Raw genomic sequence first — 17854 nt, 5'->3', positions numbered from 1 at the left:
CCAAACATCGAGGGAAGTATCTCCTAGCATGGCGTATCCAACCTTGGACAGAGGCAACCTCTATGTCCCCACATGCGTCCTTCATTGCCTGGAGAAGCGGCATGCGGGCAAAGGGTTGGCGATCATACACTTTCCAGCGCCAGGCTGAGAAGAATTCCTCTATGGGATTTAGAAAAGGTGAATATGGGGGTAGGTACAAAACTACAAATTGTGGATGGGTGGCAAACCAGTTTTTGACCAGAACAGCCTGGTGAAAACTAACATTGTCCCATATAACCACAAATCTAGCAGGCGCCTGATCTGGATTAAGGGCAAGCATTGTGTGAATTGCATCCAGAAAAGTGAGTATATAGCCGGTGTTGTATGGACCCAGTGTGGCATTGTGATGGAGGACCGCGTTTTGAGTGATGACAGCACACATGGTTATATTACCCCCACACTGTCCAGGGACATTGGTAATTGCCCTCTGTCCTATTACATTTCGTCCACGGTGCCTGGTTTTGGTGAGGTTGAAGCCAACCTCATCCACATAAATAAATTTGTGGCGAATTACATAGGCATCCATCTCCAATACTCTCTGTAACAGACAAAATTATATACAGATGAGTAAATATGGTATGTCTGAAGTACTGGAAGTAGTGTTGCATACACACCTCTACAAAGTCATGTCGCAGATTTCAGAGTTTCTCTCAAATGGCACCTTGTAAAGTTGTTTCATCGTCACTTGGTGCCATTGGAGGATGCGTTGTATTGTCGACAGGCTTACAGCAGTGATGTTGTTGAATATGGTGTCATTATTCAAGATATGCTCTCTTATCTCTCGAATCCTAATTGCATTGTTGGCCAAAACCATATTTATAATTGCAGTCTCTTGTACATCTGTAAACAAGCGTCCTCATCCTCGATGATGTCTTTGCCTTTCCACTCTGTACAGAATTCAAACACAGTATGTGTTCAGCATAGGAACTGTAAACCATTTACAAAAAAAATGTAGTACAGCATGATAACCAACCTCATTCATTCAATGCAGTGCAGTAAATGGATGGCTTAGAGTTACAAATGTTTATGCAATACTATGCAGTCATACATATTTTACAGTGCATAACTATAATGCTAAAATAGTCATTAGATAATTGCATACCTGTTCTCATTTCTGAAGGTTCGAATTATGGACACCACTGTAAATAGAATCAAGTTGATCATCAAGTGTTGCCCTAATCTCATCAGAGATGGCTCTCCTTCCTTCTCTTATTTGCCCTCGTCCTCTTCTTCCTCTTCTTCTTCCTCTTCCCCTTCCCCTTCCCCTTCCTCCTCCTCCTGGTATTTTTCCTCGTTGTCCCCTGCCTCTTCCTCCTACTCCTCTTGCTCTCTGTTCATTGTTAGCATCCATTGTTCAAAACAGGTAATCTGACCTTTGACCTATTCATAGGCCTATCTATACTACTGTAAAGTAAAGCAGTGATTGGTTAGTGATCAGTTAAGCAATTAGTGTTTACACATGTGAGGAGTGTGTCCGTGTGACCTGGTGAATAAGTGTAGCATTTTGATTGGTTGTGTTTGGAAAAGGAAAGCAAGTCACTTCCTGATAGATCTGTGTTTTAGGTAGAGAATCGTGTGTGAGTCAAAGGCTGAGAAATAGCTTATGGTTTTGAAGATTTGGCATGTAGTTTTGCACTTTAAGTGAGAGGTTTCAAAAATCGTGTGACATGAAAAGATTTTGTGTGTAAGCAGTTGGTAAAAACTGTAAACCTTTAAATAAACTTTTGAAGAAAAAGAAAGAGTTTGCATATGTGTTTTTTGTTGAGTATCATATTTGATACATAAAGTTGTATGGCTCATATACAGAATGATATAGGAGAATATAGAGCTGAAAATAAAGGGGAAAAACCCCTCAATATTTTAAGGCCCAAACAGAGCAAAAAACATGCTTTTTTATTATTATTATTTTTTTTTTTTTACAGTTGCTGATAATTTTATTGCCAAGAAGTCATGATAAAAGCTCTGTAGTTTCAAAACATAATGCAATGCAACATAATGATGACTGAGAGATGAGCAAAAAAACTTGATGTATCTTATTTGATATTCACATTTTAACATGCTTTTTCTAATAAATGATATATGGATAACCAAGTGAAAGATATAACACCAACTTGTCAGAAAAAAATAAAATAAAAAAACAGAATTAGTGTTATAATTAGAGTTATGTATGTATGTATGTACTTTGTTATGTATTTCGTCTTGACAACCTCTCAGATGACAATCCATTCAAAAGTGAAGTTGAAAAAAATAGTTTTTCCAAAATATGCTATTGTGGAATTCTTGAAATTTAAAAGCAAAATAAATAAATAAATAAAATAAAAATATTCAACACATAATAAACATTAAACAAAATGCTTTTGTCCATGTAATTTATTGTGGGAAAATTCAAAATACTTCTGAATTCTGAAACTGGGAAACAGTTAATAGAAACTTATCAAATGCTGATAGAAGTAAGAGATGTACAAGCTCAATAGTATCTATACTCATAAAAATTTTAAAACAAACACAGTGTATAAGTTCTTCATATACTTCCTATTCTACTTTTTTATGTTTTTTAACCTTATCACTAAGAGTAAAACTATGACAAGTAGCCAAGAAACTATGGGGTTAAATCTCTGCCACAATTCTGCGAGCGCAAGATCATATTTTGTGCGCACAAAAGTGCATTTTGCACACACGCAATGAGTTTTGTGGAGAAAATGTTTGTCTCACAAAGAAGTAAGTATTTCGAGAGCACAAAAATCAATTTTGCATTTAAAATAAGTATTTGGATGTGTGCAGACCTTCTCTTTTGCACATGCAATGTTTCACTAGCTTGCTCCCTTGATGCCTGCCCTCAGTGCTTCCTAAATCTCGACAGCTGGCTTGCTCAACACAACCCAGTGTTACAATATGCCATAATTCCAGCCAATGGGCCGCCTGAGGGCAGGCATCAGGTGAGGAAGCTAGTGAAACATTGCAGTGCAAAAGAGGTCTGCACAAATCCAAAAAAAATATTTATTTTTGTGTGCTCAAAATACTTTCTTCTTTGCAAACATTTTCTCTACAAAACTTAGTTTGCGCGTGTGCAAAACACACTTTTGCGTGCTCAAAATATGCAACTCATTCGCACTCCCAAGGCGTCAAAAACTGAAGCATGGTCAAGCACCTCTAGCTTCACTATGAAGATGCCAAAGGTGCCCCTCGGCGTCACAGTATCGACAAACTGGGACCTAAAAAAAAATTCTATCTTTTATATTCAATGAGAGGAATCTATCGGTTAGATGGGATACAACTGCGACTGCTGGGCATGTGCACATCAATATTGCCCAATTTTTGTCAAGCTGAACAACAATAATTACTATATTTGCATTATTGTTGGAGGTAGGTGTAGATGTTAATAAAACACAATCTAATAAGTAGCAAATTTAATTTATTGTTAACCAAATCACATCTGTCATAAATGACCATAAATGGATAAGGAAGTGTGACGCTGCTGCTCCGCTTTGATGCCATTGGTTGTGAATTTCCCTTGTCACCGCAGGACTGTCTGCAGTTGGACTATCTTTTAACACATATTAAACAGCGCATCATGTTACAAAAGTATATTTTGCTGCTATTATCACATTAGTAATATATTAAGTCAACAATGAAGTATTGCTATGTTGAGAAAAATTACCTCTTTAGCGAGATCCTAACCCTAACCCAAAGCATAACTTCAATGAACTACAAATAACAGCGCTAAATTTTCCTTTTCCATAGATAGAATGACAGAGGCTTGGGGGTAATGTAGTTTAAAAAGTTTTATTAACGAAATGAAATAATATATATATATATATATATATATATATATATATATATATATATATATATATATATATATATATATATATATATATATATATATATAAACTAATTAGCAAAAATCTGTGTAAAAAAATGTCGTCCTCACCCCCTTATCTTGCTCCTTAAGTGCTGGACATCAGTAATGTGCATGCTCTTGGTTTTAATGCAGTAAGATCCACGTTGGTCATTCCTGGTACATTCTCAGTTATTCCTTAAGTGTTTGTAACAATAAAGCCCATGGCACCATCTTGTTATGTTAAATAATTCATCTTGTAACTCCCTTTATTTCACCAAAAATTGGCATATTTGTTGCTAAATATATACAATAATAACTTTCTGGTGTATTGTTGTTCCAGATATCATTAATCTGATCAAAAATGTTTATGTTTTAAGTAAAAAATAATCCCGGTAATTAATAATATGTACTTTTTCAAGTATAAAATAAGCACATATGTACCTACCTAGTAAAATGATGTATTTACCAAGAATTTTCAATACACAGTATTCACCATATTCATTTTATTGAAGCATAGACTATAAAGCTGATAAAGTAGCATCAAGACAAATAAGATTCAAGGAAAATAATATTGGATCATCAAAAATTCAGTAACATCATATATTCATCAGTTCACACAAATAAGTGATGAGAGTCCTTAAAAGTCACACAATCCCATCCAGTCAACTGTGATACAGATCATGTGATACATATAAGACAATTGATACTGTTTCAGAAAATAATGATTCCTTATCATCACATCTAAACTGGTTTCTTGCTCTTCCCCATCGTGATCTTCTTCTCTCGTGTCTGTGAACAGTTTGTGGTTGACATCCAGCACCGATGTGGTGTAGCTTTTTCTCAGAAAGAGGATCTCTCAGTCCTAACATCCCATTTTCAGACAGTTCCCAGACCTGGTCAAAGTAAAACAAAAAACACAAACAATTCAGATGAAGTTGTTTAACGGACAGTCAGCTCAGCTTATGTTCTGCGTGATTTTAGCAGGGTAAAATGACCCTTGAAGTACTGTACATATACCATTCTTCAAGCTGTTTTAAGACCTTTTGAGAAGCTTTTTCTTTGAAGACAGTTGTGATAGTGTCAGATGAGACTGTCCAGGGGCTTGTACAATATCATACAAGTGCTAAATTGAATTACTGAATTATTAAGACTTGTGATGTGAGACTGTGTTTATCATACAAGTTTTTACTAACGGGGCATTTTTAAGACTTTGACCCTGTCCAAATACCCACACTTGCGGTCTTAATAATGCCAAAGCGCAGTGCCCTTAACGCACACTAAACCCACACTATCTCCAATACCGCTCCGGAGCGCTATTCAACGCTTAGTGTATCCCATCATGCATCATGTTTTGGAATAAATCGTGAGACTTTTGGCCAAGATCTCATGAGAGGTCACGGAAACCTTTCCAATGTATGTGAAATATTAATAATAATAAATAGATATTAAGAATAATTTGGTAGTAAAAAAAGTGTTGCACAGAAAAGTATATAGGGGAAGTCGTGGCCTAACCCTAAGGTTGTGGGTTCGAGTCTCGGGCCGGCAATACCACGACTGAGGTGCCCTTGAGCAAGGCACCGAACCCCCAACTTTCCCCCCTGGGCACCGAAGCATAAATGGCTGCCTACTGCTCCGGGTGTGTTTTCACAGTGTGTTCACGGTGTGTGTGTGTGTGTGTGTGTGTGCACTTTGGATGGGTTAAATGCAGAGCACGAATTCTGAGTATGGGTCACCATACTTGGCTGTATGTCACGTCACTTTCACTTTCATATTTATTTTGTACATCATTTGCAACTGCTTTTTATCACTTAATTATAAGCACCACAAATTAAATTGTTATCTGTTACAGGGAATTGTGGCAGAGATCTAATCCCATAAGAAACCAGAGAGAATCAGGGCAGTTAGTATGTCTATTGTGGCCTTCACATTAATCGGACCTTTAAGTGCACACTAATGTTGAACCCACATCTAAATTCTGCTTTTATGTAAGGTTCAAGATTACAAATAAAGGGGGAGGTTTCTTCATCCAGTCAATAATAGCCAATAGCATGATGTGGACTAGAGTTCAAAGGCAGTGTGGCAGTGTTTGGAGGTCAGTTTCCTGTGCAGGTCATGATGGATCGAGCAGCTCTCGGGCTGATTCTGTTGGGTGTTTTTCTCATCTCAGCCACTTCTCATCCTGTTAAGAAGGTGGGGGTCAATTAACATATCAGTCATTGTGTTTAAGGTACAAAATAAGATAGAGGCAATATAAGATATAGCATGACAACTGGTATATATGCATTTTTTAGAAGAAGAACATTACAGCCTATAAGAACCTTAACTTATATTTTTTGGCCAAATACTGTAAATAACATTGACCTGGGCCTCTGAATACAATTTAAGTGTTTTATGTTAATTAAGCTTGTATTAAGATGTGCGTGATATTTTACTCCTTGTTCAGTTAACCAAAAAAAATAAAAAATTCAAGTAAAAGCTGATATACTGTATACAGATCCACCGCTGACTGAAAGCTTTTTGACTCTACTAAACTATTTCGCAATAGTTTACACTGAGATGTAGTCGAATTTGTCTTTTAGTCCAAAGGTCTTTTCTCCGAGCAGCCTAAATATAGCAATCCAATGCAAAAATCAGGAGTAAGTGTCAGGTGTGTAAGCGTGCACAACCGTAAGTGTGCACAATCCAATCAGCCGTTCAACAAACAATATGTTTTTGTGTTCCACTAAGCTGTTTCTAATTGTTTTCCTTTGCGTTGTGTCTCGGGCATGTGCTTTAAAGGTGCTTTATATAATTTTTTGACTGTACTAAAGCATAAAAACACTGTAATACTTTCGCAGATATTTAGGAAACATGCAGAGTTCTCTCCAACATACCAACATAACCATACATACTTGGTTCTCTGAAAAACAACGCCAAAGCCAAATGTGCATTCTGTGTCGAAATGCCTGTTTTTGTTTTGGTCTGTGTGATTCCGCCCACTGTCAGTTTAATCAATAGTATTTCAACATCCTGGGTTGCCAGAGAGTGGAAAACAGCGTATCGCAGCCAGTAAACGAACTGGGCCTGACATTGCAGCCTCGGCATCAATCTAAAAACTCTTAGACCAGAGGCATGTTAAAACGAGGATAGATCAGCTCATCAAGCTGATACAAACTGCACCTTTAAAGACTCTTTATCATTATGCTCAGTTCAGTCAGCCTTTCATTATAAACCCCTGGTTTGGGTTTATAATATTTTTTTTAGTGTATTTTGTGTTGTTTTTTGTGTATTATAATGTGGATATTTTGGGTTTATACATTTTCTCCACGGTCACCAGTCGCTACGCCACAACAGTCATCACAAGCCGTGTTGCAAACACACTGAATGAATCTCAAGGGATCCAGTTTGAGGTCAAGATTCCCAAGAATGCCTTCATCAGCAAATTCAGAATGTGGGTCAATTCAATACTACTCTTAATTACAAATGTTCTGAACGTGTCTGAAAACTCTTAAACCTAAACCCAGCAGCTATATGAAGACAAATCTTAGTTAGGTAATAAGTTGACCTTTAAGTCTGTTTATTCCTTTCATTTCTCCATAGGGTTATAGAGGGAACAACATATGATGGGGTTGTTAAAGGAAAAGAAGAAGCTCAGCAGCAATACAATCAAGCAGTATCTCGAGGACAAAGCGCTGGACTTGTCAAGTACTGGAATTTATTTTTAAATTAAGTCCATAAAAATATATATTTATAGCATGTTTATTAATACGCAGGGATTTATTTCTATTTCAGATCTGTTGGAAGGACTTTAGAGGACTTTAAAACTTCAGTGACGGTGGCTGCTTTTAGTAAAGTGACCTTTGAGTTGACCTACGAGGAACTGCTAAAGCGCCGCCTCGGCAAATATGAGCTACTCATCAATGCCCAACCGATGCAGCCGGTGGCTGACTTCAAGGTGTTGACCTACGAGGAACTGCTAAAGCGCCGTCTCGGCAAATATGAGCTACTCATCATTTCTTTTACTTATATCAGATGGATGTGCACATCCAAGAGAAACCAGGAATTTCCTTCTTGGAGGTGAAAGGAGATTTGAGCACCGGTGATCTGGCCAATGCCATCAAAATCACCAGAGCAGACAAAGATGTAAGAGTTTAAATGAGGGTTAAAACACACAGTTTAGATGCTCTCAATATGCACATACACTTCAAATAAAGTTACCAGATGACCAAACTGATCCTTTCAGGCATGGGTGACCTTCTACCCCACACGAGATCAACAGACCACGTGTAGAAGCTGTGGAGAAAATGGGTTGAATGGAGACCTGCTTATTACATATGATGTTGAGAGACAAAATCCCCAAGGAGAAGTTGTGGTACATTTTCAATAACATGCTTCAAAAGAGTAAAATAATATGACTGAAACAGAAAGAATGAAAGACTGGCCATGTAAAAAGACATGAATGGTATTCTAGAATTATATCCTTCTCTGTTCTCTCAGGTATCAAATGGCTATTTCGTCCACTACTTTGCACCCTCTGATGTTTCACGTATTCCCAAAAATGTGGTGTTTATCATTGACCGAAGTGGCTCTATGCACGGCAAAAAAATAGACCAGGTAAAACAAATTCACAATGATTATCTGTGGTAATTCACAGCATCCCAAAGTGGATACTGGTGGATAGTCCAAGTCTTGTAGAAGATGATTCACTATTAAACATACAGAGATTCCTCTATTGAAATCAGTTTGCCACTGTTTTGTTAAAGTTAGTAACAAAACTGTCCATGTCTGGAAGTATGCAGTCGTAATGGAGAAAGAATAACTTCCAGATCTGCTGACAGGAGTGTTTTTCCTTAGACTCGTTTGGCACTGCTAAGGATTTTGAGTGATCTTGATGAGGACGACCACTTTGGATTGATCACATTTGACAGTGAGGTTAGCTTATGGAAGCGTGAACTCCTCAAAGCTACTGAGACAAACCTGGAGAATGCGAAATCTTTTGTGAAGGAGATCAGAGATAGAGGAGGTGAGTTACAGTGCTAATGCTAAATAAGGAGTAAGAAAGTTGAACCTCACAGTGACACAACTATGTTTGGTCTTTCTTCAGCCACAGACATAAACGCTGCAGTTCTAGAAGGAGTGGACATGATCAGTCGACATCCACGAGAGGGAACAGCCTCCATCCTGATCCTGCTGACTGATGGAGATCCCACTTCAGGCACAGAAACACACTGACAAACACACGCTAAATGGTTTTTTTATCATAGCATTAGTTTTTGACTTCAGCTTCATGAATAGAACAACACTTTAACTGCCATCCTATAATATACAGGGTTTATTAGCAGACCTGTTTGATATTATCATGACCAATTTGGCTTCTATCTTTTTCAGTAAGAGAATAAGACAACAAATAATATGAAATTGCCCAATGTGTCTATTGACGATCACTCAAATAACTCAAAAACATCAAATAATGATTTTTAATCAGGTGAAACCAACATGGAGAAGATAATGGCCAATGTGAAAGAAGCCATTGGGACAAAGTTTCCCCTCTATTGTCTTGGTTTTGGATATGATGTAAATTTTGACTTCCTGACAAAGATGTCTCTGGAAAATGGTGGAGTTGCTCGCAGGATTTATGAATATTCGGACGCTGATCTACAGCTGCAGGTGAACTACAGACGATCGTCTGTGAATTCATCCTCAATGTTGAACTTTGTTTGAGCGCATTTAAAGTTTGTTTGATTTTTAGGGCTTCTATGATGAAGTTGCTGTCCCTCTCCTCAGTGATATTCAACTTAAATACCCAGGAGGGACAAAACTTACCAAGACCAGCTTTAGCTTGTACTTCAATGGCTCTGAGATTGTGGTGTCGGGACAAATCACAGACAACAGTGTGGAGAGTTTCACCACTGAAGGTCATCGCAGTATCAGTAAATCACAGACAACAGTGTGGAGAGTAACTCAGTATATTGGATATTGGTCAACTGTTTAAAAGTTTAGAATAATGACCACTTTGTTAAAAAAAAAAAAATCTGTATGTTACTGACAGCATTCCCAGTAAAATATTCACTAATGTTATTATTTCTGAGCAGAAAGGCAGTAATGTGACGTATCAGGACACTATAATGACAAAAGACCCCAGAGATGTCCCTCCTGAGAATGAAGATTTCATGCAGAGATTGTGGGCCTACCTTACAGTGAAGCAGCTTCTAGAGAGACAGTAAGTTTATGCATTAGATGCTGTCTTCTGGGATGCATGCACACACACACACACACACACACACACACACACACACACACACACACACACACACACACACACACACCCACACAAACACACACACACACTAATGTTAAAAAACTGTTAGAATCCATCCTAATGATCAAGTTAAAATTGTGAATAGTATGAGAGGTCTAAAACATACCATTTTACAGATAGTACTTCTCAAGATTGTCCTGGACATCATGGCTTAGGTCAAATTCAATATCCCAAGTATATACTGTATGCCTGGAAGGAGGAACAATTCCATACAAAAGGAATCAAAACTTAGTGGCAAATTAATGGCAAACCTCATATTGTACATGTCTGTCTTCTCTCTGTATTTCTGTCTCAGGGTGCTTCTTAAAGGACAAGAGAAAGAGGATGAAATGAAAGAAGCTCTTAAACTCTCCCTAAAATACCAGTTTGTCACTCCACTCACTTCTATGGTTGTTACTAAGCCACAGGAAGAAGAAATAGAAGTTGCTGAGAAACCCAAAGAGGAAGGAAGGCAACATACTGATGATGGTACGTCAAAGTATTTTTCTTTTTTTTAATGAATTAGTTTTTATTTAATTGATTAGTGTTTTTAGTTTGTAAAATGTAAAAAATGCATGTTAAATGCTAAAGGGAAATGCTGGCAGTTCTCTGTTTTTCTGAAAGAATAATTGTGGGAGTGCAATATTTGAGTCATGCTCAAAATTTTAAAATGTTCCTTCTTTTCAGATATAGTTTCTGTTTACCACGATATGCGTAAGTTATTCTATTTACAGTATTTACTGTTTTTAACGTATGCATTTGATCTCAGACTCATAAGTAAACCATATATACGTCATTGTGGGCTACAAAATCCGAATAATAATTTGGTTCAATAATAAAGATTTGCATACTTTGTGGAGAATGTTTATTGTCACCTCTGTTTTAACAAATAATTTTAGCAAGCTTTTTAGTAAAGGTGATGTGTGTAATTATTTGGGTAAGTTAATAAATTATTATTTACAGTAAAAAATATGCTTTATAAATATTTTTATGCATGTGTAAAGTGGTCAGAAATCTAAACGTCCCTTGTCTTAAATGTCCTAAATATATGCATGCCTTATTTTAAATTTGTTTTCATATTCCAGCATTACATAACTAGTGGCCCATTAGTAAGCCAAATTAATTTTTACCTTTATCAAAGTTTATAAATCTAATTGTTCAGATTTTATTTATTTATTTTATCTGTGTTTATTTTTTTAACAATGGACATCACAGCTGTGGAATACTCCGATTATTATGGTATGTCAGAATTTTTTCTTCATTGATGTGAATAGTTTAGTAGTTAATTGATTAGTGTTTTTTATTTTGTTAGTTTTGTAGTTGTTTTTTTATTTGATTGATGTGAGGTACAACACACAGCACAACCCCTTAGTTGTAACCTTATTGATTATATATATATATATATATATATATATATATATATATATATATATATATATATATATATATATTTTCTATAAGATTAAGGACACAAATATTTAATAAAATATTTTAATTAATTGTCATACAACTTGTACAAGATATAACAGAGCAACGCAATGAATGTTGCACAGATGTTTAACATTTTATTTAAGATTTTTTGTTGGAATGATTGTTGAAATTGATAATAAATTTTTGATTCTTATTTGAGACAATGTAAAAATGTTACTTCTTTTTACAGTAGATCCAGTTATTGATGTACAGGATACATGTAAGTTATTTACAGTAATTTCCGGGGGGGTTTTTGTTTTGTTTTTTTTACTTTCATTTGGTCTCAGACTCATAAGTAGACGTCCAAAATCGCTACAAAATTATCATAATAATTAGTTTTTTATTACTGGCTTTCAATGATAAAGACCCCCATACTTTGTTGAGAATGTTTACTGTCGCTTCTCTCTATTTTAACGTGTAATTGTAGCAAGGTTTTTTTAAATGATGACTTTGTACACTTTGTATGTTGCTGTTCGCTCTGTGCGCCGATCAGTTACACACGTCACTATTAAAACAAAGACTAAATACAATAAATGCATGCACTATGTGGATTTACATCCTTTACAATGTTTGTTGGTCTTAGACATCTCCCCAACTGAAACAATGTTTACACCTCTTTTGTATACAACTACTTCCCCTGCTGTGCAAGGTACATAAAAGTTAGCTTTTTTCCTTAATTATTTGTTTTATGAGCACTAATTTTAAGAAATAATCATGACATTTTGATCCTCTCTCCAAGTCAATCGTTTCCTGCTGGCTGTTGCTGGTCAGTCTAAGCCACTTTGTTTTGATATTCCTGTTCCTCACAAACTCAGACTCCTACAGGATTCAGCATCAGGTTAGGCATTGTTTTTTCTATGTGTGCATCTATTTAATAGGCCATCTGTCTTATGAATGTGTTTACTGTGGTATTTTCTGTTCATCCTAGAGTTCTCTATGAACGGAGAGTCTTTGAGTGAACAGAATGGATTCCATCAAATTGCTTTTCATTACAAAACCAACCATCACTTGATAATAAAGACAAAGTCTATCAGTTACCGTAATGGCCAGGACAATGTTGAGTTTTTGTGGGGCCAGGAACCAACCCAATACAATACAGATAGGTAAATATAGAAGTTCTCAACATAGAAAGAACAAAGTATATATTCATAGACAAACTCTAAATCTTCTGTGTATTAACTTTTCTCTGTTTGTTAACAGTTTGATTGTGATAAAACAGAGGTAGAATTCACTTGTGAGTTACTCTCTATCAACAGTGTGTCTCTGGTTGTTCTGGAAAATGAAATGAATGTTACCATGGGAAATATTGGTGTTGTTATTCTTTCTCATAAGAAAGATGGGGTCAAGTTTTTGTGGCCTGCCATTTGGCAATATTCAAAAGATGCCAACCTGACAGGTGTTTTAGGTAAGAGAGTAATACACTGTCTAAACCTTTAAACATTATTTACAGAATCAAAACTTGCCTCCTGCTAATACTGAAGTAGGCTTCGCATTAAAGGAATAGTTCATCCAAAAATGAAACTTAGCTGAAAATGTACTCACTCTCAGGCCATCCAAGATGTAGATGAGTTTGTTTCTTCATGGGAACAGATTTGGGGAAAAAATTTAGCATTCCATCACTTGCTCACAAATGGATCCTCTGCAGTGAATGGGTGCCGTCAGAATGAGAGTCCAAACTGATGAAAACATCACAATAATCCACAAGTAATCCACACCACTCCAGTCCAGCAATCAATGTTTGTAACAAACAAATCCATCATCAAGATATTTTTAACTTCAAACCGTTGTTTCCGGTTAACATAAAGTCATATTTCCAGTGTCATCATCTACATCTTGGATGGCCAGTAATATCAGTAGTATTCCGTTCTGAACATAGAGCATGTTGTGATTAGCCATGTACAAAAAAAACTTTAATATAATTATAACCAATATGTCAGTGATGTGGACTGTAAATTGCTTAGCCAACAACTGTTTATTGTTATAAAGTTGATATTTTGGATAAATTGTTGTTGTTAAACCAACATTGGTGACAAATCACAATATCTGTGGATAATCTTAGGAAAGGCTGATATTTCATATGAGGAGACTGAAGGATCACAAACACCAACTCTAAAGATAAAGGACAAGGAGATGAAGACGTCTTTGTAAGTGATTCAATTAATAAATGCACACACTCTTCCATGAAACTCTCTGTTCCTCATTTTAAAAAATTACTGTTGCTTTATATGCAATAAATAAAATATATATATATATATATATAGAGAGAGAGAGAGAGAGAGAGAGAGAGAGAGAGAGAGAGAGAGAGAGAGAATTTATAAATGCATTACAGTATATGTGTCTATTTGTGTCTATTAATTGTAGGGAGACTGTCAGCGATTACAGATTGCATTCAACTCCTGTTCGAGAATGCTGGCTTGGCTTCCAGGCTCTGATGGAGGCAGAGATTTCTGATTTCACTGTCACTCAGCTGTAGAGCAGACAAACAGCGTTTCCTATTATTTTAACCACAAAGAGATTTGCAAATTGATCTAATATTTCTTTAGGTGTGATCTTTAAAACAGGGGTTTCACATAAAAGAAAAATTTGGGTTTTCTGAAAGAATTTCAGTGATCAGTTCTTAAAAGACACTTTTTTTTTCTTAGTGTGAAGAACATGTTAATAATTGGAAGAAACTTTTTCCATAATAAAAGGGATACTGACCCTCAAGCTATCCTAGGTGTATATGACTGACTTCCTTTCAGATGAATACAAACTTAGTTATATTTAAAAATGTCCTGGCTCTTCCAAGCTTTATAATGGCAGTGAATGGTTGATCCCGAGGTAACTAGGAATTACACAAGCTTCAGTCTGGATCCAGCCCATCATGAAGATCTGAGATGACCGAACACCTGAGAAGAGTTGATGCCAACCCCTTCGAGGACCTCAGATGATGACAATCCTGAACCAACATACAAAACTACCAAATTTTCCTACAAGTTTGATCGCAACATATAATGATTGCTGTTAATAGTATTCACTGTTTGTTTGCCATTATAAAGCTTGGACAGAGCCAGGATATTTTTAAATATAACTCAGATTGTATTCATCTGAAAGAAGATTAAGAAAATTATGGGGTACTTTTCATTTTTAGCCTAACTATCTCTTTAAGAGTCTTTTGTGGAATGTAAAGGTTCCATGGATGTTAAAGGTTCTTTGTGGAACCTTCATTTTTGAAAGAGCATGTTCTGCATGTTCTCCTTTAAACTCAAGTCAAACTACACTGTCTTGTGATGAACAAACCCTTAACAAGTCTGCAGTTTAACCAACACAAAATATTAAAACAATGTACAATGCCTGCTGTTTGGTTCCTCTTGACATTTTACTAGGCTGTGCAAAAATTGACATTGAAATACCAGAACAAAGTTCCTTGGTGTCCAAATCATTGGTCATTGTTGCATCACTCATGGATGTGTTCTACATGTTTGTTTACAAACAAAATACTTATTGTTAATACATTATATACAGCTATGTACAACTTAGCCATAAAAAAACTTACTTTATGGAACAAATCATGGTAATTAACTCTAACAATATGACTTTAGGAGGGTATTTTTCCACAGACTCCTTGACCCAGGTTCATTAGTTCCATTCTGAATTTCTCGGACATAAAAACATAGAGAATGGGGTTGGCCACTGTAGAAGACGTTGCCATGATGCGTGCAAAGGTAGCAAAAGATCCAAAGAGAGATATGGGACCAGCTGCTTTATCAACCTCAGCTATTTGGGCAAACATCAAGCCATAGGAAGGCAGCCAACACAATGCAAATGCCAGCACTAACAGAGCAGACGTCTGAGTCACATGCACATGGTAGTGCTCCAAACGGTCAGTCTGAGCTGTGCAGCCCCGTCTAGTGATTTTGAGGAAATGGTATATTTTGGCATAGGCTATTACAATGATCCCAAGTGGAAATGCAAAAGCGAATAGGAAGTGGCACACTCCGTATGCCAACTGGCCTTTGTCAGACAGGAAATTGAAACATGCCAGGTCCTCACGGGCTTCATGGTTGTCCAGGCCTGAAATCAGCGTCCTCCAAGCAAACTGAGGCGATGCCAAGACGACTGCTGGTATCCACAGTAAACCCGCAACTACTTTTAAACGTCCCTCTCTATGCCATTGATATGCTTTTGATTGATGGACCACAATAATGTACCGCGCAAAAGCCAAAGCGGCCAGCGTAAAGCCACTCCCAGCTGTACACATCGCACTCAGGAAGCTCACAGTCTTGCACATGAAGCTTCCAAATGGCCAGTGACGGGTTGCAATGGCGACTGTGTGATATGGAAGACAGGAAAGGAGGAGAAGATCTGCCACACTTAACGACAGAAGAAGAACGTCTGTGCCGTTTGCATTTGTTTGTTGGAGTCCTCCTGTCCTCCCTCCACTGGGCTGTCCATGTCCTCGCCGCATCGTACGACAGATGACGATAAGAACCAGGATGTGTCCCACCACCCCGGATACCAGGATGAAGCTGTCAAATATGGGTACCAACACTCGCTCAACATCACTCAGTCCATGACTGGAACTGTTTGTCCCATTAACCATAATGGAGTGTCCAAGAATTAACCACAATCTAATTTGAATGTAACTGGTTCCCAGAAGCAATTATTATTTTTGTACTTTCTACAACTTTTACTTAACTGAAAGCAACAGAACAATGTTTTACCAATATTTCCCATTTGAGGGGTCTCTCAGACCATTATAAAGATGTTCAAGCATTTCAAAACCAGTGTACATCAGTGTGCAATGTATATCCTTATGCATTATTGTAGTTTTGCCTGAGAACACAATGACAACGCTCTGATAAAACGCTCTGGAATGCATCAATAGTTAATGATTGCAGGACTCAAAGCGCAGAAATACTACTACTGGTTTAGTTCCATTCAGCGGAAGCAAAATAATCATTGAAAGACTGCCTGAAATCATTATTTAATTGTCTTTCCACAGATATATTTCCATTATAATTCCTTTACAGATATGGCAGATTCAAAGCCATAACAATGGCAGTTGCACTTGCCCGTGAATTGCAGATGCTGCAATTCTTCTTCAAACCTCAAGATGAATTTCACAAATTCAGTGTCTATGAGCTCAATAATCCAAAGTATCAATATGCCGGAACTCCCAAGGTATTATTCAAAAGATCTGGAGTGGAAAGCCGTGCTTTAAACGGAAACTTAGTTCAATAGCCGGAGAGAGGCAAGCCAAATTGCCTTTGACCTGAAAGCAGTGACGCAGCTCCTATAAACATGGAGCTTTTAACCACCCATTTAGTGAACTGTCAAGTTTAGTCAATAGACATAACCTCCAACTTCTGTTTTTGGTTTCTTTCTACCCCAGGCACTTAATTCCGTGTTTTAGCCTTGGAGTTTACAGTCTGTTTGCACAGCCATCAATGTTAAAACATTATAATTGAATCACATTTCCCTCCAAAAAATTAAAAATGCTGTCATCATTTTATTCTCTCTCATGTCATTCCAAACTACAGAATCTTTGGAACACAAAAGATTTTTTTTTTTTTTTTTTTTGTGAATTACCCCTTTAATTAATACTGAAAAATAAAAGTTACATAATCTATTAAGTTCCTTTAGAGGAAGTGTTACAGTAAGTCATAAACTCAAGTGTACATGATCACATATGTTTAAAGCACAAGGACAAAGGTCAAAGCATACTGACAAAGTACATACCCATACATAGTTTAGATGGTCTGTGTAACTCAAATACTTTCATTAGTATAGCCTTGAACTTAAATCTAATGAATCACCATGACTGACTAGGTTTATGAAATAAACCTTTAGACAGTATCCGTTTATGCATTTGCATGTTCAAGACTTGCACACACCTGATGCATTTTTTAAAAAGGTTCTTCTCATTGGGACTAGAGAAAACAGCAGAAACTAGAATGGCCATTATTTATACTATTCATAAAGTTGATTTTTCTGTTCCTGCACTTAATAGTTCCAAATAAAACCTTAAAAGTTCTAATAAAACTTTTAAAAAATACAGTCACTTGCTAATGTAAACAAGTATTGCGTGGACATGCTAGTAATGCATATAATGTTAGATGTGATAGATGTTAGATGTTGTGATATCTCATATTTGGTCAAATGTTTAAGTGTTTAATGGAAAGAAATGTTTATTAGATTAAGCTGCATTCCTATCATTTAGATTTTAGAGAGGGATCATTTTAAAT

General features: G+C 36.6%; 2 protein-coding genes across 2 annotated transcripts; one reads left to right on the top strand and one right to left on the bottom strand.

Moving 5' to 3' along the window:
• Positions 1-5995: 5995 nt before the first annotated feature.
• LOC109074971 (inter-alpha-trypsin inhibitor heavy chain H3-like) lies at positions 5996-14335 on the top strand. The gene is given in 24 exon segments (XM_042766978.1): positions 5996-6070; positions 7153-7310; positions 7460-7564; positions 7652-7814; positions 7892-8002; positions 8103-8231; positions 8357-8473; positions 8714-8882; positions 8964-9074; positions 9345-9526; positions 9609-9773; positions 9775-9789; positions 9952-10079; positions 10474-10646; positions 10845-10984; positions 11074-11078; positions 11320-11396; positions 11821-11847; positions 12211-12276; positions 12367-12465; positions 12556-12730; positions 12884-13032; positions 13687-13771; positions 13989-14335. Coding segments are annotated over 24 exon segments (2736 nt in total). The 3' UTR covers positions 14101-14335.
• A 156-nt stretch (positions 14336-14491) lies between these two features.
• LOC109074975 (somatostatin receptor type 2-like) lies at positions 14492-17730 on the bottom strand. Its single transcript, XM_019090969.2, has one exon. The coding sequence runs from the start codon at positions 16207-16209 to the stop codon at positions 15205-15207; it is 1005 nt and encodes a 334-aa protein (XP_018946514.1). The 5' UTR covers positions 16210-17730; the 3' UTR covers positions 14492-15204.
• Positions 17731-17854: the final 124 nt, after the last annotated feature.

This window comes from Cyprinus carpio, chromosome A11, assembly GCF_018340385.1.
Source record: "Cyprinus carpio isolate SPL01 chromosome A11, ASM1834038v1, whole genome shotgun sequence".
In the NCBI taxonomy this organism is placed as follows: domain Eukaryota; kingdom Metazoa; phylum Chordata; class Actinopteri; order Cypriniformes; family Cyprinidae; genus Cyprinus; species Cyprinus carpio.
Note: the sequence above shows the minus strand (reverse complement) of the source record. Positions and strands in the feature narration are given on the sequence as shown.